Consider the following 21,283-nt stretch of genomic DNA (forward strand, 5'->3'; position numbering starts at 1 on the left):
CGTCTCTGTGAAGAATTGACCTGGCATGTGGACTGGGCCCGAGCCCCCAGCCATCCCTCATGAACTGCTGTCAATTTCACATCTGTTTCGGGGCTGGAATCCTTAGGAGTCACCCCAGGGAGCAGTGCTGGTATTTATCAGGCCCTCCTGCCTATCAGCTGGGCTCTTCCTAGCTAAACAGTGGAGTGGATTCCTCTAGTTCTGGGAGCCCTGGGATTTCATGCAGTTTGGACCTGCAAGGGCTGCTGGGAGAGATGTGCTGATGCAGCAGTTTGGGGTGGCCCACTGGAAGCCCTTCTAAAAAGCTGTCATGTGAGCACACACTGGGTGGACCTGAAACCGCAAACGCCCCCACCCAACTTGCTTCTGTTTCTATTAAATCTTTGGGCAAAACATAGGAAAAGGGGGAAAAAACGTGGCAGAACACCATGGTGAAGCGCATACTATTTAGAGTTGCAACTCTGACCTTAAGCTCAGTCTCTGCCACTTAAGGGGTGACCAGCTCGTCCTGGTTTGACTGGGACTGGCCCCGTTTTGAAACTGAAAAGTTCACATCCCAAGACCCCAGTCAGCCCTAGGCAAACGGGGGTGGCTGGTCACCCTAGATTCTGTGTGCCTCGGGCAAACGAAGCTTTGTATTACATTTCCACATCTGCAAAATGGGGATAATCACACCTACCTCGTTAGGCTCTTGTTAGGACTAAATGAATAAAGTGCTTAGAACCACCGGACCCATGTTAAGAACCACGTGTGTTAGCTATTCATATTATCATAAGATACCTTGACAGTGATACACAGGGTTTAAATCAACAACAAAATCCCAGACAGGTATGATCGACTTCCAGCTCCTTTGCTTTAGTGCAGTGTCACCTTGGACAGATTACTTACTGTCTCTGAGCACCATTTTCCCCATCTGTAAAATGGGGGTAATCTGGCCCAGCTGGGGCAGAGATTAACAGGATAAACCCCACTGCCATGCCTAGTGATAAAGACCAAGCACAGAACAAAGGACAGCCAGGTGGTTTCCCCTATGACTTCTGACTAACAGGAGGGAAGGTGTGCTCCGAGCCAGCCTGGGATGACAGCTAAACCTCTTTTCTCCTGATAAATCCTGCTTTGCCCCAGTTGCTGTGTATTTATACTGAGTATTTGGACGTGAATGCCTGGACTGAAGGGCTCCCTCTAGAGGAGGAATAAATAAATCCCCCAGAGGGGCCCACACACCCAGACAGGATCATTTTAAGCTTCTGCCACCTAGGATGCTTGGGGCCACGCCCATTCTGAGAGAGAATCGGGTTATTTTCAGGGAGGAAGAATGGCCGGAAGATAGCAAGCCCAAGGGCACGTGAGGACCACTGCAGCTGCCTCCCCGCCCACGGACCCACCAAGCAAGCAGCATCACAATGGCCCTGTTGTCAGAGCAGATGCCACGGCACAGGCAGCTGGAAGCTCACAGCTCATGCTGGTCCACTGCAGCCTGAAGATGCCGCCGACTCGATCAGAACAGGCCACACTCGCCAGCCCATGCTGTATGCAGTCCACAGAGCAGCCACTCAACTGGCCGTGAAAAAATATTTATAGTACAGAGAATTTAATTTCTCTTGCTTTTTCTCTGTCTCTCACATTGCAGTCACCTCGGAATCACCAGGCACTAGGGTGCATCGCATCCTAAGGTTCATGCCTCAACTAAAAGTCTATCTGCCTTAGGTTCAAATCCCAGCCCCTCCAATTGCCAGCTGTGTGACCTTGGGAGCGTTACTTAGTCTCTCTGTGCCTTAATTTCTCATTAGCAAAATGGTGATGGGGGTCTTCCTCATTGGGATGATGTGAGGACCTCATGGGTCATAGGGATGAAGCACATAGAATAGTGTCTGGTCGAGGGTAATTGTAAGCTATTAATTAGTGTTGAGAAGGACAAAAGGATGTAGCTACAGATCATCTTACAGGATTACATCTGTAAATAAAAAAATAGAAAAGGAGAGCCATTAACGTTAGGTAAAAGAATAGCCACTGCTGCCCTGCCTTCCCCAGAATGAAAATGGACACTGTGCAGATGGGCCAAACATTTCTCAATCCTGCACAGCACGGTGGATCTGCTCCATGGGAACATGTCGGCAGATTTGGTAAACTGAGTCAAATGTGCTTATTTAGGTTGGCATTGGACCGTTTGTTTCCTGAGCTGATTCTACTTTAAGAGCATCCTGCACCTACCTCTCTCTGCCCCACCCAAGTCAAGAGCCTGGGGTTCTGGCTGCCTAACGCTTGGCCTGCATTTTCATGTCGTTTTCCAGTTTGTTTTGAATTTTCTCTTTCTGGTCTTCATTAGCGAGTGAGGCAGGGGTGGCTGGAATGGCTGGGGACGTTTTCCCCAGCGGTTTGGAAGCAGAAGATGGGAGCTAATGAGAGCAAGGAGTGTGTGGCTGATGGTGATGTAAGAAGTCCTTGGATGCTCCAGGGTGAGGACCTTTAGGGTTCAAGTTCATACTCAAGAGCCTCAGCTGACTCCCAGAAGGGGGGCTTGCCCAAGCTCTGACCTCTTTTACTTACTAACTGATGTTTACTTCACCCATGACTACACAAAAGTGCTAATGATTTTTTTTCACATATGGTTTCTGCTAGCTAAGTGAGCGGCCATGTAATATGACCTCAGGGAATAAGGGTTTAAACTTGGGAAGAAAAAGTAATCCAAATAAGGAATAATGACCTTACCTAATGTTCTTAGACTGAAGAGATATTATTTAAGAAGCTGCAGGTAAAGCAAGTGAAATATAGAAAATAATGATCCAATCAGAACTCGGAAAGTTTCTGAAATGGGTCCCGTGCTCAGGACCAAGCTGTGAAAACCGGAGGAGTGGTATTACTAGATGTTGTGTTGCTGTTACTTGAGTCTTTTCCAAGTAACATGATCAAGACTTAATTAGCAAGGCTGGGTCCCGCTCAAGGGTGGGCTCAGGGAGCTCAAATGGGACTGTTCTGGAAGAGGATGACTGATGCATTTATTTTTATCTTATACACAATAAAGAATTCTAGTGCTTTCATTAAAAGAGTCATGAAATATTAGTGATGCATTTAAAAGATTCACTCTATATTCTTCCAAAAGAAGAATCAAGGATGCCTGCAATGATTAGGACCTATCTGGGCCAGCTAAAGTAAAAGTATAAACAGAAAACATCCAATAAAAGGGCAAGAAAAACATAGAGGCTCCCAGCATCTCCCAGGCTGCTCTGATACACATGGCTAACTCCGCCCATGAGTGCGGTCTGCACAGTGGTGAGCAAGACAAGTATGAACATTTACTCTTACAGAAGCTATATGCTTTGGGGTGGGGGTGTGGGCAGAGACAGTTATTTAAAAGAAAAGCAAATAAACATACAAAGTAACTTCCAAACATTTACATGCTAAGGAAGTGACAGTGTGACTGGTAGGCTGGGAGTGGTGGTCCACTTTAGACTGATGGTCATGGAATCTATGTTAGGAGGTGACTTTGAGCCCTCCATTGTCAACTTCATCCTTCCTGCTCCTGCTGACCCTCTTCTGTGTTGGCATCAGACTTCTCAGTGCCTGCCAAGACCTGCACAGCTAGGGTTCAGGATCTGAAGGAGGGGCCAATGCACAAATGAAAATGCTATACAAGAAATATGAATTTAGAAGACATTGGGAGCCAGGTGGAGCCTCTTTCTTGAAAAGACACACCGACTTCTGGCCTGGTCCACTATTTATTTACTTGAATACACATTTCCCCCTTAGCAATGCATACAGGCAGGGCAAAGGTAAAGTTTGGTAAATTGTATAAAGATTATCAGGTTAGGAAATTGCCTTGAGCCACTGGGCCCCCAGCGGGGCAGTATTATGCTGATTTTCAGCCCTGCTGAATATCAAAGTCCATTGGCCTTCCAATGTTTTCTTTTTGCATTAATATGCAAACTGCAGTTTGCTTTAGCCTCCTGCAAATGCCCACTTGTCTCTGGCCCCCAGGCCATGGCTTAGCCCTACTGAACCCCAGAAGTGGGTAACGGACTAGAAGTCAGGTGTCTCGGGTTTTATCCCCAGGACCTTCTGCTCAACCCTATCTCCCCACCCCTCCCCCACACCCCCCAGCATTTCTCTTTTCTCTTCCTCTTTGGTCTCACTTTAGCTCTGTTCTTTACCTGTCAGTGTCACTTGGGAGAAAGTCTGCACTGAACCCAATATTTCTGGCAACTACCATGCACTTGCATCCTTGGGGCCTTTGAATGTGGCCTTCACAACTAGTCTGATAGGCCAGTGTCACTCATTTTCCTAGATTTAGCTCAGATTTCACCTCTTCTGAGAAGCCTTCCAGGCAGAGTAATGAGGGGCCCCTCCCTCAAGCTCTCCCACACTTGGCTCATACCTCTAACTCTCTCTGATAATGTGGCTTGGTGGTTTTACTATTTTCGCATTAGTCTCCTTAAGTGCAAACACTGTGTAGTATTTTTCTTTGAACTCACAGTGTCTAACATTATGCCTGATATATAATAATTATGCTAGTCACTGCTTATTGAGTTACTACTATATTTCAGATAGTTAGGCACTTTGCATGACTCTTTAAACCCCAGTAAATAAACATTATTTGCCCATCTTACATGTGGGAAATGAGGGTTAGAGGAAGTAAGAAACTTGTTCAGAGTCACATTGCTCAAGGTGGCAGACCTAGGAGTCATCCCAGATGTTTTAAACTTGAAAGTCTGTGCCTTTTCTACTTTTCTGCTTCCTCTTTCTCAGGAGGTCCCCCCTTAAGTGGTTATTGATGGGAATTGTATTTCAAATCACTCTTAAAAAAACTCCGCTGGATCAGCACAAAATAGCAAAAGAATGTATATGGCAATCATTACTCTTAATCTTACCATGTACATAATCGTTTTAAAACACAGATCAAATAAAATCCTATTAAGTTATTAGGGAAGTATGTGACAAACAAGAGACATTGAAAAAAAAAATTCTTCTTTTCCCTCATCTTGAGTTGGGGTGTAGGGAAATGAAAAGGAAAATTCTGAGCTTGCTGAGGGAGAAGCCACACAATAAGCCATAACAATTACACGGTATCAGTAATGTTGGCGGATCCATCAATTCCCAGTTTGTTAATTTGAACAAACAGAACACCAAGAAGGCAGCTGCTGGTTAGTTCAACTTAGTACCTGTTTGCTGAGTGCCTGCCCTAGGGGATCTGTGATATGCAGACCCCGTGATTGCAAGGCTTTGTCCCTTCCCTCCAGTCCTTTATACCCCACAGAGCAAGACAGCTACCCAGTCAGCTGAGGCAGAGCCGCTGTGCCTTGACCATTTGCCAGAAGTGACACCCATGAGCTAGCTCTTTTCCAGGCACCAATGTGAGAAAGCCGCCTTGACTCCAGAGGGGTAAAGGTTCTACACTTTGGATCTATTGCCTTCATTATGGAACTAGATCAGGAAGGCATCTGGAGAAAGAGTATTCTAGACAACAGCAGGATGCAGAGCCCGGAATCAGGCACCTGCTGGGCCAGTGTGAAGACCAGCAGGGGCTGAATGATGAGGGGTGGGGATGAGAGCAGAAGTAACGGGACAGAAAGTACGGGCCCTTGTAAGGATCCTATGGTTTAGTAAGATGGTGGCCTATTGTAAAAGGGTCCTTTGGCTGCTCTGTTGAGAATAGACGGGGAAGGGGAGTGAATATAGGAACAGGAAAACCTCTCAGGAGGCTGTTGCAGTAATCTGGGCATTGATGATGGCAGCTTGGGCCAGGGTGGTGGCAGTGGGAGTGACGAGAAGTAGCTGGATCCTGGAGAGATCTTGCTGGATTATATTTGGGGTGCTGAAAGAAGAAAAGGAAGCAGGGATAACTCTGAGATTTGGGGCCTGCATGACAGAACAGATACAAGGTGCTATTAATAAAATGGAGAAGATGTGGGGTGAGCTGGTTTGGCAGGGAAAGTTAGGGTGTCTGGATGCATGAAGCTCCAGATTGCTGTGAGATATGTAAGTGAAGACATCGGGTGAGCAGTTTGATAATGAGCCTGGAGTGCAGGGGAGGCTCCAGGCCAGAGACCAGGCCATGGCGGGGAGAAAGCATGGAAACCCCCAGCTTGGATTCCAACCCCAGCTCCCCTCTGGGGACCTGGACCAGGCTTTCTTCCCTTCTAGCTTTCATATCCTCATCTGTGAAGTGGAGGGGGTTTAACTAATAGCACAGGCTGGTTAGGAGGGTAAAAAAAGACCACATAAGTACAGCGTGACACACAGCACATAGTAGATCAATAGACATTAGCTGTCCTCTTCCCAACCCCTTCTGGATTGCCAGACTATAGTAATGTAGACATGTATTGCACGCCTGTAGTAAGGTCATGATCTACACAGTTCAAGAAAGTACTGACACATCAGTAAAAAGAAGGTGTTGGAGTGGTCAGGATGGGTTGGGATGGGGAATGGGGAGGGAGACTGGAACAGGGAGATAGGCTAGGTAGGACATATTGCAAAGCCATGGAGGTGTGGTGTCAGGAGGGCAGGGTGGTGGCCCTGGAGCTGGAGTTGGGAGCTGAGCGTGCATGACTGAGGCCCACCTGAGCCTCTGGGGTCGCTAGCATGGTGACAAAGACTTTCTGTGGGTTGGAGCACAATAGTTCCTGAGGCTCCCAGGGTCCTGTCTCCCAGCTGCCTTGCTCAAGAACACAAAGGAGAGCCTGTTGCTCTCTCACAGTGACCATCTCTTCTCCTGCATCCGTCTCCCAGCCTGGCCTCTGGGTACCCACTTTGAGCAAAATCTGAGTCACTCGTTCTGTTCAGCAGAACAGCTGAAGCCATCGGCAGGGAAACTTGCTTCCTCCAGGTCCTCTAATCTTGGTTCTCTGCCTGACAGCGAATACCCGCATTAGGGTTGGATGTCTCCCTCTCCCATTAGATAATAGCTTTGGGCAAGTGATTAGCTCTCCCAGGAGTGAAAGAGAAACAGTTGAGAATTCAATCCTATTCTCTGACTTGGATCAGAAATGGGGCTGGGACAAATAATGAAAGAGAACCCCCTTTCGGGCCATTTCCCCTATGCATGCACGCACACACAAGTGGGGAGGGAGGGTGCGGGTGGGGGGAAGAGCGAGACAATGCTAGTGTTGCTTCCTGGAGGACTGAAAAGAGAGAAATCAGCCTGACTCACCCACATTGGCAGTTTTACTTTATTCCCAGAAGTTGCAATTTGTCATCCCTTGAGATAGATCTGGCCTACAGATGTGTTTTGTTTGGCCAACATGATGTTCTTAAAAATTTTGAACTTGTTGCCAACTTTTAAAATCAAGAGATTTCATGTTAAAAACTGGATTTCAGCTTCCAAATCGCTTGCTTCAGCAACACTGAGCTGATCTTTTTAAATTTTTGTTAATTTTTTAGGGTTTTTTGCATAAATCCTTTACCTTTTTCACCCAGCCCCTCAACCCCCATCCCTTCTGGCAGTTTTCAGTCTGTTCTCTGTAAGTCTGTTTCCATTTTAGTTGTTAGTTTTTATTTTGTTAATTAGATTCCACATATAAGTGAAATTGTGCTGTACTTGTCTTTCTCTGACTGGCTCATTTCACTAAGCATAATGCTCTCCAGGCCCATCCATGCTGTCACAGAGGGTAACATTTCCTTCTTTTTTACAGTAAAGTAGAATTCCAGTGTGTAAATATACCACAGCTTTTTTATTCACTCCTCTATTGCTGGGCACTTGGGCTGCTTCCAAATCTTGGCTATCGTAAATAACACTACAATGAACATAGGGGTGCATGTATTCTTTCAAATTAGTGTTTTGGGTTTCTTTGGATATATCCCCAGATGTAGAATTGCTGGGTCATGAGGCAGTTCCATTTTTCAATTTTTCGAGGTAACACCATACTGCTTTCCACAGTGGTTGTACCAATCTGCAGTGTACTAGGGTTACCTTTTCTTCACATCTCACTAATCATTAATTAATTTATTGATGATAGCCATTCTGACAGGTGTGAGGTGCTATCTCATTGTGGTTTTAATTTTCATCTCTCTGATGATTAGTGACATTAAGCATCTTTTCATATGTCTGTTAGCCATCTGAATGTCCCCTTTGGAGAAGTGTCTATTCCAGGGGTGGGCAAACTTTTTGACTCGAGGGCCACAATGGGTTCTTAAACTGGACCGGAGGGCCGGAACAAAAGCATGGGTGGAGTGTTTGTGTGAACTAATATAAATTCAAAGTAAACATCATTACATAAAAGGGTACGGTCTTTTTTTTTTAGTTTTATTCATTTCAAACGGGCCGGATCTGGCCCGCGGGCCGTAGTTTGCCCACGGCTGGTCTATTCAGATCCTTTGCCTATTTTTTAACTGGGTTGTTTTCTTGGTGTTGAGTTGTATAAGTTCTTTATAAATTTTAGATATTAACCCATTATCAGATGTATCATTGGCAAATATGTTCTCCCATTCAGTGGTTTGTCTTTTCATTTTGTTGATGGTTTCCTTTGCTATGCAAAAAACTCTTTAGATTGATGTGGACCCATTTGTTTATTTTTTCTTTTGTATCCCTTACCCAAGGAGATATATCAAAAAATATTGCTACAAGAAATGACTGAGATTTTGCTGCCTATGTTTTCTTCAAAGTATTTCTATGGTTTCCAGTCTAACATTTAAGTCTCTGATCCACTTTGAGTTTATTTTGGTGTATGGTGTAAGAAGATGGTCTACTTTTCTTTTGTCTCTTTTTCTTTTTTTGTATGTATCTGTCCCATTTTCCCAACACCACTTACTAAATAGACTGTCTTTACCCCATTGTATGTTCTTGCCTTCCTTGTCAAATATTAATTGACCATAAAGGAATGGGTTTATTTCTAGGCTCTCTATCCCATTCCATTCATCTAGATGTCTGTGTTTATGCCAATATGATGCTATTTGATTACTATGGCCTTGTAATATAGTTTGATATCACATAGTGTGATTCCTTCAACTTTGTTCTTCTTTCTCAAGATTGCTGTGGCTATTCGGGGTCTTTTGTGGCTCCACACAAATTTGGGGGATATTTGTTTTAGTTCTGTGAATTATGCCATTGGTCTCTTGATAGGAATGGCATTGAATCTATAGATTGCTTTGGGTAGTATAGACATTTTAATTATGTTAATTCTTCCTACCCATGAACACAGTATATGCTTCTACTTATTTTATCTTCTTTAGTTTCTTTCTTCAGTGTCTTTATAATTTTCTGAGTACAGGTCTTTTATATCTTTGGTTAAGTTCATTCCTAGGTATTTTATTATTTTTGATGCAATTATAAATGCGATTGTTTTCTTAGTTTCCTTTTCTGATAGTCAATCATTGGTGTATAGAAATGCACTGATTTCTGGATATTTATTTTATATCCAGCTACTTTGATGAATGCATTTATCAGTCTAGTCAGGGTTTCCATATTATCTGCAAATAATGACAGTTTTACTTCTTCATTTTCAATTTGGATGTCTTATTTCTTCTCTTGTCTCACTGTTTTGGCTAGGACTTCAGAACTATGTTGAGTGGCGGAAGCAGACATCCCTGTCTTATTCCCAGTCTTAAGGGAAATGCTGTAGTTTATGTTCATTGAGTCTGATGTTGGCTGTAGGTTTGCATATATGACCTTTATTACATTGAAGTATGTTCCCTCTATTCCCACTTTGCTGAGATTTTTAAATCATAAATGGCTGTTGGATTTATTGATGTGATCATGTGATTTTTGTCTTTTATTTTGTTTATGTGGTGTATCACGATCTTTTTTAAATGGAAGTATTATTGACATATAGCATATTAGTTTCGGGTGTACAACATAATGATTCCTTATGTATATATATTGAAAATTATCACAATGAATCTAGTTAACAACATTGTCATACATAATTATAAAATTTTGCAATGAGAACTTTTAAGATTCACTTGGCAACTTTCAAAAATGCAGTACAGCATCATACAGTACTATCAGCTGTAGTCGCCATTTTGTACATTACATGTCCATGCCGTACTTGTTTTACAAATGGAAGTTTGTGCCATTTGGCCCCTTCACCCATTTCACCAGTACCCCTCCCCACCGCTGGTAACCACCAGTCTGTTCTGTTTCTATGAGCTTGGTTTTTATTTGTTTATTTTTTAAGATTTTACATATGAGTTTATATGGTATTTGCCTTTCTCTGTCTGGCTTATTTCACTTAGCATAATGACCTCAAGGTCCATCCATATTGTCATAAATAGCAAAATTTCATTACATTTTTATAATTGAATAATATTCCACTGTGTGTGTGAGTTATCCTATATAATAAAAGGGTAATATGCAAATAGGCCGAATGGCAGAGCAACCAACCAACCAATCAAATCACAATATGCTAATGATATGCTAAGGATGCTCAACCACTCGCTATGATGTGCACTGACCACCAGGGGGCAGATGCTCTGACCGGTAGGTTAGCTTGCTGCTGGGGTCCGGCTGATCAGGACTGAGCAAGATGGGCTGGACATGCCCTGGAGCCCTCCCATGGTCCCTCTCCGGCCCGATTGTGCATTGGTGGGGTCCCTCATTCTGGCCTGTGCCCTTTTACAATCCAGGACCCTTCAGGGGATGTCAGAGAACTAGTTTCAGCCTGATCCTGCAGGCCACTCCCCTTAGGAGGGCGCCAGACGCAGGGCTCATGGCTGGTGAGTGCTGCTGTGGCAGCATAAGCCTCTCCTAATCAGGACTAATTGAGTGCAAGCCCACAGCAGGCACAGTGGGGCCAGGATGAGCTGGAGCAGCAGGTAGGAGCTGCAGGTGGCATTGGACTGCGGGTTTCGGCCCAATTCCTGCAGGCCACCCAGAGGGACCCCACACATGCACGAATTCGTGCACCAGGCCTCTAGTTTGTGTGTGTGCGTGTGTGTGCATCACCTTTATCCATTCATCTATTGATAGACACTTAGGTTGCTCCCATATTTTAGCTACTATAGAAGTGCTACAATGGGAGTGTAGATATCTTTCAAATTAGTGTTTTCTATGTCCTTGGATAAATACCCAAAAGTGGATTGCTGGATCGATCCTATGATAGTTCTATTTTTAATATTTTGAGGAACCTCCATACTGTTTTCCATAATGGTTTCACCATTTTACTTTCCTACCAATAGTGTACAAGGGTTCCCTTTTCTATACTCTTTTTCTGACAGATAATTATTAGTGTATAGAAATGCAACATATTTTTGTATATTGATTTGGTATCCTCCAACTTTACTGAATTTGTTAGTTCTACCAGTTTTTTGGTGGAGGGTTTTCTATATATAATATGTCACCTACAAATCATGACAGTTTTACTTCTTGCTTTCTAATTTAGATGTCCTTTTTTTTGAGTAATTACTCTTGAGCTGGTCTTCTTGAGGCAATGCTCAGCAAAGTCTGTAGGCCGTATAGGCTGCTGCACTTTCGAAACACTGCTCACCGTGGTCCTCCCCTCCCAGACCGACCTCCCCCATTTCCTCACCTGACTAGCATGTGAGTTTGCAAGCCTCGCTTCAAGTAGGACCAGACCGGGCAATTAATGAACTCAACATGAGGAGCAGCCCCAATGTTTACCTAGTTCAGAAGTGAACCAAGAGAGAAAGAATGTAAGGAAAGTTAGATCAAAGGGAGGTTGTAGAGTTTCCCAGACTGTTGTGATGAAGGTATTGAGACTCACTTTCTTGTGGACAGCTTTTATTCTTCCGTCATAGTGGATAGCTCACTCTCAGAAGCTAGCCCTCCCCTGCAAGCCAGCTTGTGTTGCCTGGTGTGCTGCTCTCAGCGGAGGACACCCCATCAGAGCCTCTGTGAATTATGCGTGGGTCCATCCTGCTTCATGTCAACTGCTGTTAATAGCGAAACCATGGGCTCAGGAATTTTTACAAGAAGGGGGTGCATTTTCTCTTCTTGCTCCCCACCCTTGCTAAAAGGACAATATTCCACAGTACACCCGTGTCAGCATTCGTATGTTAAGACTAACTTGCAGCTAGCTCACTTTGATATAGGAGCTCAAGATCCCAACTCCATTATTAACAACAGCAAGAAATAAATAAATGACTTTCAGAGTTGCTGTGCTGAACAGAGAGCATATCAGAAGTGCATGGTTTGTTTGAAAAATGGTTTTCCATGTTCCTTATGTTCATCCTTCAAGTTCATGGCCATCGCCCATCACCACCTGAGAGTACTTAGTGCTCAGGATAACTTAAAGGGAGAATAAATCCTGCTTGCTTTGAACACAACCCAGGGTTCACGGTATGTTCCTGTGCTGGCCAGTGCTAATCAGCTCTTCCTCTGTCCTCCCCTCTTTTGTGCTTGTAAATCAAGCGGCCCCAGTATTAGTCAACACAAAAGAGATAATTACTAAGTACAAGCTGCTACCTTCATAGATCATTCTGTGCCTCAGGTTCAAGCTAAGCCAACAAATTGGAGTAGGCAACACTACACAAGTATGAGTTGCTTTAGCAGAACCTTTTCACGAAGGCTTATGAGCCAGAACGGTAAATTAAGTCTAGATTCTGCACCCTCTCCAGCCATCATAAGGATAGCCGTGATATGAGGCCATGGGGAAGGCTTACATGCCTAGACTCAAATGTGTCTTTGAACTCCAAGGGTGTCAAACAGCAATGGCTTCTTAATGCTATGGCCTTGGAATACTTTTAAAACCTTTAATCTCCTCACAAATGAGGCAGCAGAATAGGATGCCACCATTTTTCCACCGGGATGTGCTATGCCCTCCATCCCCCCAAACCCCTAAAAACCGTGGCTTGTCCCTTTGCCAGCCATTTGTCCAATAGGAAAATTCATTTCCTGCTCTGGCAGGGCACATGGCTAAGGGCAAGAGCATTGCTGCCCAAGAAAAGAGACTCTTCCCAGTCCAACTAAATAGTCTAGGAACTTCCTTCCCATCCATTGCTAACCAAACACTGCTGGCTTGCATGGAAGTGTTCCACCCGCATATTTATGACTTTGGAGTCGCTCAAATGCATGCTGGCTTTTATTTTTTCCATCACACAGTGTTTCTTCCAATTTTTTAGTTTCCCATATCAGCCGCTTTGCTATTTTTAAGCAGAACAATTCCAAGCCAGAGTAGCTCATCAGAACAGTAAAACCTCATCAATTCAAACAGAGAGCCTGAACGCTTTCAGTGGGGGAAAGACTAACATTAGAAGCTGGAGGCCTGTTTCTTCTTCGATAAGAGAAGGATGTGGGGTTATATAATCAAAGTCCCTTTCTACCAGTAGCAAAACCACATTCATCCAATCTAAGATGCCACTGATTATAAGAAACATTATATTTCATGTAGCAACAAGAAAAGAAAATGTAAAGATCTGCCACTGGTTGAATTATCTCAAAACACCTTCAAAGATATCCCTGTGATGTGTGGATTGGTCACATCAGACACTTGAGGCTTTGAAATCCATGGAGATGAATTGGTGACTTCTCCCGCCCTCTAGTTGTGTAGTTTGGCATAAAATAGGCCAATCCTTTTGCATGATCTCAGTAACAAAATGTAACACCACTTTTCATCTCCTTGGGGGGTATCTTTCTAAGCAAATAAAGCATTTGCTTGTCTCCTGGCAAGAAAATGTGGAATTTCTGTCCTCCTTCTAACAAGGAATATTTGCTTTACCAATACCAAATGTACATGCCACTGCTGTTTTTGAGACTTTCTAAATATACTGTTGCTTTTCATTTCAATCCTGAATCATAATGTAACTTCTTCTAAGACATTTAATGACAATTAAACTCAATGTTGTAGTACCGAGAGTGGATGTGACTCAGTAGGGGTGACAAGAGGGACAGCCATGCTGGGGCAGTGGCATCTGCATCCTGGCTTCGGCTTGCAACAGAAGCTGTATGAGCCATCAGCCCCCATGCATCCTCAGAGATGTGAAAGTATGAAAAAAAAATGAGCATCTTAGAATGGATAAATCGTGTAAGCAGCTACAATCTATTGAAAACCATCTATCTGTCTGGTCAGGTACTAAACTCTTGACAAGACTTAATGTCAGCCAGACCTCACAGCAACCCAAGGTGCATGTGCAGATTAGAAAGTTTAACGAGGTTAACAAAATTGCCCCAGATCACACAGCTTGGTAAACTTTAAAGCAGGGGTCCTCAAACTTTTTAAACGGGGGGGGGGGGGGCCAGTTCACTGTCCCTCAGACCGTTGGAGGGCCAAACCATAGTTAAAAAAAAAACTATGAACAAATTCCTATGCACACTGCACATATCTTATTTTGAAGTAAAAAAACAAAACAGGAACAAATACAATATTTGTATTTGTGTGTGGCCCGCGGGCCGTAGTTTGAGGACCCCTGCAAAGCAAGAATTCTGACCGGGACAATAGGCTCTTCTTTTCACCCGCTATGTGGTTCTATGGGCCCTATAAATCCTGTCTGCATGTGGACTGTAGACTGCCATTTGGTTCTGTTTACTTCTAAGCATCTTACATGAGACATCACTCCAAGTAGGCTCTCCGCTGGGTTATTTAAAATAGCTCATTGCTTCTTGCTCTTTGGGCTGAGATTAAGTGTGTAAAATGGCTCAACAGCCCTAGCCGGCTTGGCTCAGCCTGCAAACTGAAGGGTCTTAGGTTCGATTCTAGTCAAGGCCACATGCCTGGGTTGCGGGCTCATTCCCCAGTAGGGGGTGTGCAGGAGGCAGCCAATCAATGATTCTTTCTCATCATTGATGTTTCTATCTCTCTCTCCTTCTCCCTTCCTCTCTGAAATCAATAAAGAAATATATTTAAAATGGCTCAACCATATAAGGTTTTGTGTAATGAGTTGATTTTTAAAAAAAACACTAATTACACGTCCATTATATGCAAATGGCCACTTCTTAAAAGGGCTCACCAATATAATTTCTGCCCTCACAACAACTGTAGAAGCTGGTGTGGCTATCTGTAGCTACGTCCTCACCACCGTGCAATGAGATAGGTCATTCATCACCATTTTCTGACCAAAACCCCACCTGAGAGCTGAAACGACTTGCCCAGTGGCACAGAGAAGTACATTCATAGCAAAATACAGACCTAGATCAACTCAAATCCTGGTCCCCTAGCCCGTGGGCCTGCTCTTTAACATGGATGGTAAATGGGTATAGACCATTTCATTTTATGTCCTTTTTTTTTTTTTTTTTAAGATTATGGATGTTGTTTTACTCTCCCAGTGTTAGAAGACATGACAATGAATGAAATTTCTCAGTGCGTGGGAGCCTCACTGAGACCAGCCCAGATGTAGAGAAGGAAAGCTAGCAAGCCCGCCTCTCAAGAATAGCAATGCGGAGTGAATTCCTGTGGCCTGGTGGTGGTGGCGACTCCGTTTCCATGGACAGTTAAATATGGAATCTGGGAGGAACTTGGTATTTATGTTCAGAGCTCTGGGAGCTAAACCCAAAAGACAGGACTGAGAATGTGACTAAGCACTTTGGTGTCAAAATAAACACCAGCAAGAGGAATTACCATCCAGATAGCTGAAGATCGCCAGCCTCAAGCCCTAGTCTCGAAGACGCCTTGACAATTTTCATACATGTGCATTCCAGAGGCCAGTATAGAAATTGCTTTAAGTAAGAGAATGTGATGAGCATCTTTCAAAATGTATCTCAAATTATCAGTTCATTTTGTTGGCGAGGGTCTGCTGAGTACGGATGTGTGAGAAGGGAGGTAGATCTAGGGGTGAGCAAATCAAGCTCGGAGAGTAGCAAGCGTGCTCCTCTCCAGTAGAGGCTGGTGGGTAAGGAGCAAAGCTGAGCCATTTCTCCTGGTTTTCCTGCAGCTGTAAAGGCGCCTCCCACTATGGCCTGACCAAGGACAGGAAGAGGCGCTCTCAGGATGGCTGTGTGGACGGCTGTGCGAGCCTCGCGGCCACAACACTCTTCCCGGAGGTTTCTGCAGCTGCCACCGTCGCCTTAATGACAGACGAGCCTGGCCTGGACAACCCTGCCTACGTGTCCGCTACAGAGGATGGGCAGCCAGCAGACAGCCCATCGGACTTTGGCCGGAGCAACCGAACGAGGGGTGAGTCAAAGGGGTGGTTGTCCGGGTATGGGCTCCTTCCCTTGAGGTGGCCCTCCGTGGAGTAGTCACTGTGGAAAGTTCTCGAAATGTTTCTTTTCTTTTTTTTTTTTTTAAAGAGAAGTCATTCTGGTAGTTTTGGCAGCAATGCAATGTCCAATTCTCCAAAGTGAAATGGAACCACAAGTCCCTCAGATCATTAAAAATGTGTGTAATCTGAGTTGGTGGAAGGGGTTGAAGCCAGGCCTACTGATTCATCACTCCCGCCTGTCCGTTCCTTCCCATTCATGCTGCTCAAGAAAGGTGCTGGTCTGTTCAGTCCGGTCCAGGAAAAAAGAAAAGCAGATTTTAAACAAGCCGTGCAATTTCATTGTAGAAAAATTTAGAAAACGTTCCTAAGTGAATTCTATCGCCCTGCCACCCAGCAGCGATCACCGTGTGTGTTTTCCTGCGCACGTCTTACTGGACGTGCATAAGGGAGGGTTTCTGTGACCGTGTGGCCACTGTTCCTTCTCTCCTTTCCTCAGCACGGCCCTTCGAGCGCTCCTCTATTAGAAGCAGATCGTTTAAAAAAATAAACCGAGCTTTGAGTGTTCTGCGAAGGACAAAGAGTGGAAGTGCGGAGGCCAATCAAGCCGAGGAGGGCGGAGAAAACTCTGAAAGCACCACTCCCCCTGAAGGTAAATGAACTCCCCGCAGGGTGGGAATGGGCTGGCCTTCCAGAATCATGTCTGCGTGATGACAACCTGACCACCACTCGCTTTCTGTGGCAACTCTCTTCCCAAGGGTATAAAATATTTCTTACCTCGCTTAGCCTGGTTCTCACCTAAGTCACTGCAAGCAGAAATTGTTGTTCTCTTTTTCCATAGGCTGAGGGAAAAGCGCTGAGAACCCTTACGTTCAGGTACTAGCTTAACACATACCAAGAATAATCAGAGTTGGTAAGTGAAAAGCAGTGAGAACGGTGCCTGGCAAAGGCTGTGTAGCTACTGGTGGTCCTTACCACAACTAGGTATGATGATATGGTTCTGAGTGTTTTCCATGCATTCGCTCATGTAATCCACACAACAACCCTAGAAAGTAGCTGTTTGACAGATGAGGAAACTGCGGCATAGGGAAGTTCCTTAGCTTGCCCAAAGTACCTTACCAAATATTGAACTCCGGTAATGTGGCTCTAGAATCCACGCGAAGTTGTTACTGGGTCTTAGATCCTACGTGTTTTCTCAAATATAAATGGAGCTGAGGAAATACTGTCCGTTTCCTTCTTTTCATTTTATTTTTTTTTAAATATATTTTATTGATTTTTTACAGAGAGGAAGGGAGAGAGATAGAGAGTTAGAAACATCGATGAGAGAGAAACATCGATCAGCTGCCTCCTGCACATCCCCCACTGGGTTTGTGCCCACAACCAAGGTACATGCCCTTGACCGGAATCGAACCTGGGACCTTTCAGTCCACAGGCCGACGCTCTATCCACTGAGCCAAACCGGTTTTGGCCCTTCTTTTCATTTTATATTAGAATTTAGAGTAGTAATAATATTAGCTTAAAAATTAGCTTTTTCTGTGTGCCAGGTAGTGTTCTAAGTCATTCCGATATCACAAAACTAGGGGATTATCATGTTCATATTACAGTTGAGGAAACAGGCCCAGAGACATTAAGTTACTAGCCCAAAGTCACCCAGCTAGAAAATGGCACACTTAGGATTTTAAACCAGGTCTCCGGCTTCAGAACTCACTCTCTTAACTACTGGTTAAGTACCCTTCTCTCTGGGGGGTTGGTTGGTAGACCCCAAACCACTGCCTTTAGAGAATTTCTAAGCAGTGTTATAACACCCCTTCTTGCTCACTTATCACCTCTCACCCTGTACGTACATGCTCATTCATATACACATGCATGCACATGCTCACACACACACTGCTTGCATTAACTATCCTGAACTTGCTATCCCAGTCCTGTAAATACTCTTTTGCTCACCTCCATGCTGTTGTCCAGCCTGCACTTCCACTCACCTTCATCTGGCATTCTAATGCCTCCTTCCAGCCTAGGCTTTGCCTCCTCCTGGAAGCCCTCCCTGATTCCCTCAGTCCCCCTTCTTTTGTATTCTTCAAGCACCTGGTTCTCTATTATCACAATGACCACCATTCATTATAACTGTACCTATAAGGGTAAAGGTTCTTCTTCTGAGCTTTTGTACTCTCAAAGCCAAACGCAGGATCTGGTGCATAATGGTGTTTGCTGAACATGTGTGCAATGAATACGTGACATGATTAGAACTTCCTTTATGCCAGTCTTCCTTTCTTAGTAAAGGCTCCTTAATGACACTCTATATAAAGTTTTCTCCTGCATGAATAAGATTTATTTGCATGTTTATTGCAGAAACATTTTTAATAAGAGGTTTCTATGTATAAGGCACTAGCCGAGGCTCTGTAATTTTTTATGAAGCATATAAAATCCAATTCCTGGCTTCAAGAGGTTCGTTCGAGACTAAAAGAAAATAGAATGCCATAGAATGAGGTGCACATGAATGACAATGGCAGCCACAGGGAGAGCAGCGTCAGTTCTGAGCAGGGCAGTGCTGTCCATGGCTAAGGAATGGTTTCAGATCTGGGTGGGCATTGAGATCTTGACTGTGTTGGAAAGTAGTGGGAGATTCATTAGGTCAGATCAGAGAGGGTGCTAGATGCCATTAAGAGTCTGGACTTGTATCCACCTGAAAACTTGGGTGGAATTGTTGAGGATTGGAGCCATGTTTCAAAAAGATGAGGGTGGCAGCCGTGTTCTGTGTGCAGGAGGCCTAGAGTGGGAGAGAATAGATTTCCTGAGAGGCTCTGGGAAGCTGTTGCCCTGGAATAGGGTGAGGTCTGAGGACCCAGTGGGGCTGGTAGTGATACTGATGAACTCCCGTGGTGTGGGTTAGCCATACCTTTATATCCGTAAAGAGACTGTCTCTACTACTTATCGGCTGCATGACCCTGGCCAGGTTACTGAACTTCTCTAAGCTTCGGTGTTTCACCATCTAAAAAAACAGGGATAATAATTTCTACTTCATAAGATTGTTAGAACAAAAAACAAAACAAAACAAAAAACTGTGCATGCCAATCACTGAGCTCAATGCTCAGCCTATATTAAACTCTTAGTCAATAACATTATATTCCTTAGTCCATGAGGGAAGACAGAATATTGAACAAGTTGTTTTGTCCTAGACCCGTGGTCGGCAAACTGTGGCTCGCAAGCCACATGTGGCTCTTTGGCCCCTTGAGTGTGGCTCTTCCTAAGCCTTAGGAGTACCCTAATTAAGTTAATAACAATGTACCTACCTATATAGTTTAAGTTTAAAAAATTTGGCTCTCAAAAGAAATTTCAATCATTGTACTGTTGATATTTGGCTGTTGACTAATGAGTTTGCCGACCACTGTCCTAGACCAACACGAGTTTGGCAGTTTAAAACTTACTTTAACTCTTCAAGGGCACTGGGGTCTCACTGGGGTGGCCCTAATTAGCATCATTTACAAGTGTTATTGGGTGTGTCCTCTTGGATTATCAAATCAACTAGGTTTGGATGTATGGTTTTTGTAAATCTGTTGGGAGAGAGGGGGAGGAGAGGGGAAAAATTGGCAGCTTTGACTCTTTCTAAATCTTTCTTTGCTCGAAATGATTTTTTAAAATTTCCATTCCCTTGTCACCAAACCTGTTCCAACAAATGCTTGCGGTATATCTACTTAATGTAACTGGAGTAGCTTAAACATTAATTGACCTCAGTCACCCTCGTGCTGTTAGCACCAGGAACTGGCAGATTAAGACGGCTGCCCACAGCCTCACAGCAAAGCCAATCACTCACTTGAAATTAAATCCCAGTGGAGGTGAAGGACCCGAATTTACAATGTCTCTGGCTCTCTCTGGCCGCTAAATTGCTTTGTTTCTCATGTTCTACAAAATGTAGAAATAACTTGAATTCTTTCTGTATTGTTCCTAGAGAGTTGAGGGCTCATTAGTGAACTGAGTTCATTAGGAAAAATGGACGAGGGTCATGGGTTTTGATAATAGTCACAAAGAGTGGACTATGCGGAACCAGGCGTGCGGTCTTGATCTTCCCAGATGACTTAATTAAGGGAGAATTGGGGGCAGAGGCAGCTGTCAGCAGCTACAGGAGACAGAAGCTTCTCCACCCTCCTCATCCAAACTCAGCCTCAAGCAACTCGGGAGGCGTGCTTCCTCCTCCCACTCGGTGTAGCCTGGCCGGCACTTAGGGCATCGCCTCTGGTCACTTCTCTCCAAACCCAGGTGGAGAGCAGTGCCGGGGATGCTGCCAGCTTACAGACCTACAGGGAAAGCCCCTGTGGGACTGTCACCGGGCTGGGAACCCCTGGCTCCAGGGACACCTGAGGCAGGTGATGGGAAGGGTGGTCATCAGGAGCCCTGGATTCTAACCTGGCCCCGAGGGCCACCTAACTAAGTGACATAACCTCCAAGTAGTCACATCACTTCCCCCTCTGAGCTCAAATGTCCTCACTTGAAAAATAAAGGCTCGACTTGCTATCCAGCTGCACACCGACTAGACCAGATCTGCGTGTGGGCACAGTGGGGTGGGTGTGGGCGCATGACGTATTTCACGGGAAAGAAGAGTCCTCAGTTAAAAAATCAAGTTTGCAAACACCACCCATGATGATCTCCGAGTCTCCTAGCTCTGAATTAGTGATGGTGGCAGATCGGTGGCCAAACCTCTTAAAGCCACCGACTGAGGCTGCGGCTCTTTTCTTGATCATGAATCAGGCTGTTGGACTTCCTTTATTGACAAGCATGTCTGGTAAAGAGGACCAGTGAGTCCCTAAGCTGGAAAGTGGGGACTTTCAGGAAGAAATCTTCAAAATGATCTGAGAGAGCAGAAGAGCAGATTTATTCTGTTTGTTCCTTGATAAGTAAGTGAGGAAACTGCAGTCCATTCCATAAGGGCGGGTCATTCATTCATTCATTCCTGTTCACCCAAACATTGGCTGCAGTCTCCGGGTGCAGGGATCTGTGCACAGAACTCCGGAGGAGCCAGAAATTGTCCTCGAGTATCTTAGAGTTCAACGGGAGATATAAGAAATTGGCATGAGCCAGGCCAGTGTGGTTCAGTGGTCAGAGCACAGGCCCAGGTTGTGGGCTTGATCCCCAGTAGGGGGCATACAGAAGGCAGCCAATCAATGTTTCTCTCCCATCATTTCTCTCTCTCTCCCTCTCCTTTCCCATCTCTCTCTCTAAAAAAAAAAATCAATAAAACATTTTTTAAAAGAAATGGGCAGGAAAAATA

The 21,283-nt window shown here is 44.5% G+C and overlaps 1 protein-coding gene across 4 annotated transcripts in view; it reads left to right on the forward strand.

The window, feature by feature from the left end:
- The window catches only part of LNX1 (ligand of numb-protein X 1), a 116,274-nt gene that overhangs the window by 63,962 nt on the left and 31,029 nt on the right, over window positions 1-21,283 (forward strand). For all 4 annotated transcript variants that reach the window (XM_059671131.1, XM_059671110.1, XM_059671120.1 and 1 more), the window contains 2 exons: window positions 15,754-15,995; window positions 16,520-16,672. In XM_059671131.1, the coding sequence (XP_059527114.1) occupies window positions 15,754-15,995; window positions 16,520-16,672 (395 nt within the window). The remainder of the gene's footprint in view (window positions 1-15,753; window positions 15,996-16,519; window positions 16,673-21,283) is intronic.

Source organism: Myotis daubentonii, chromosome 1 (genome assembly GCF_963259705.1).
Source record: "Myotis daubentonii chromosome 1, mMyoDau2.1, whole genome shotgun sequence".
Classification (NCBI taxonomy): domain Eukaryota; kingdom Metazoa; phylum Chordata; class Mammalia; order Chiroptera; family Vespertilionidae; genus Myotis; species Myotis daubentonii.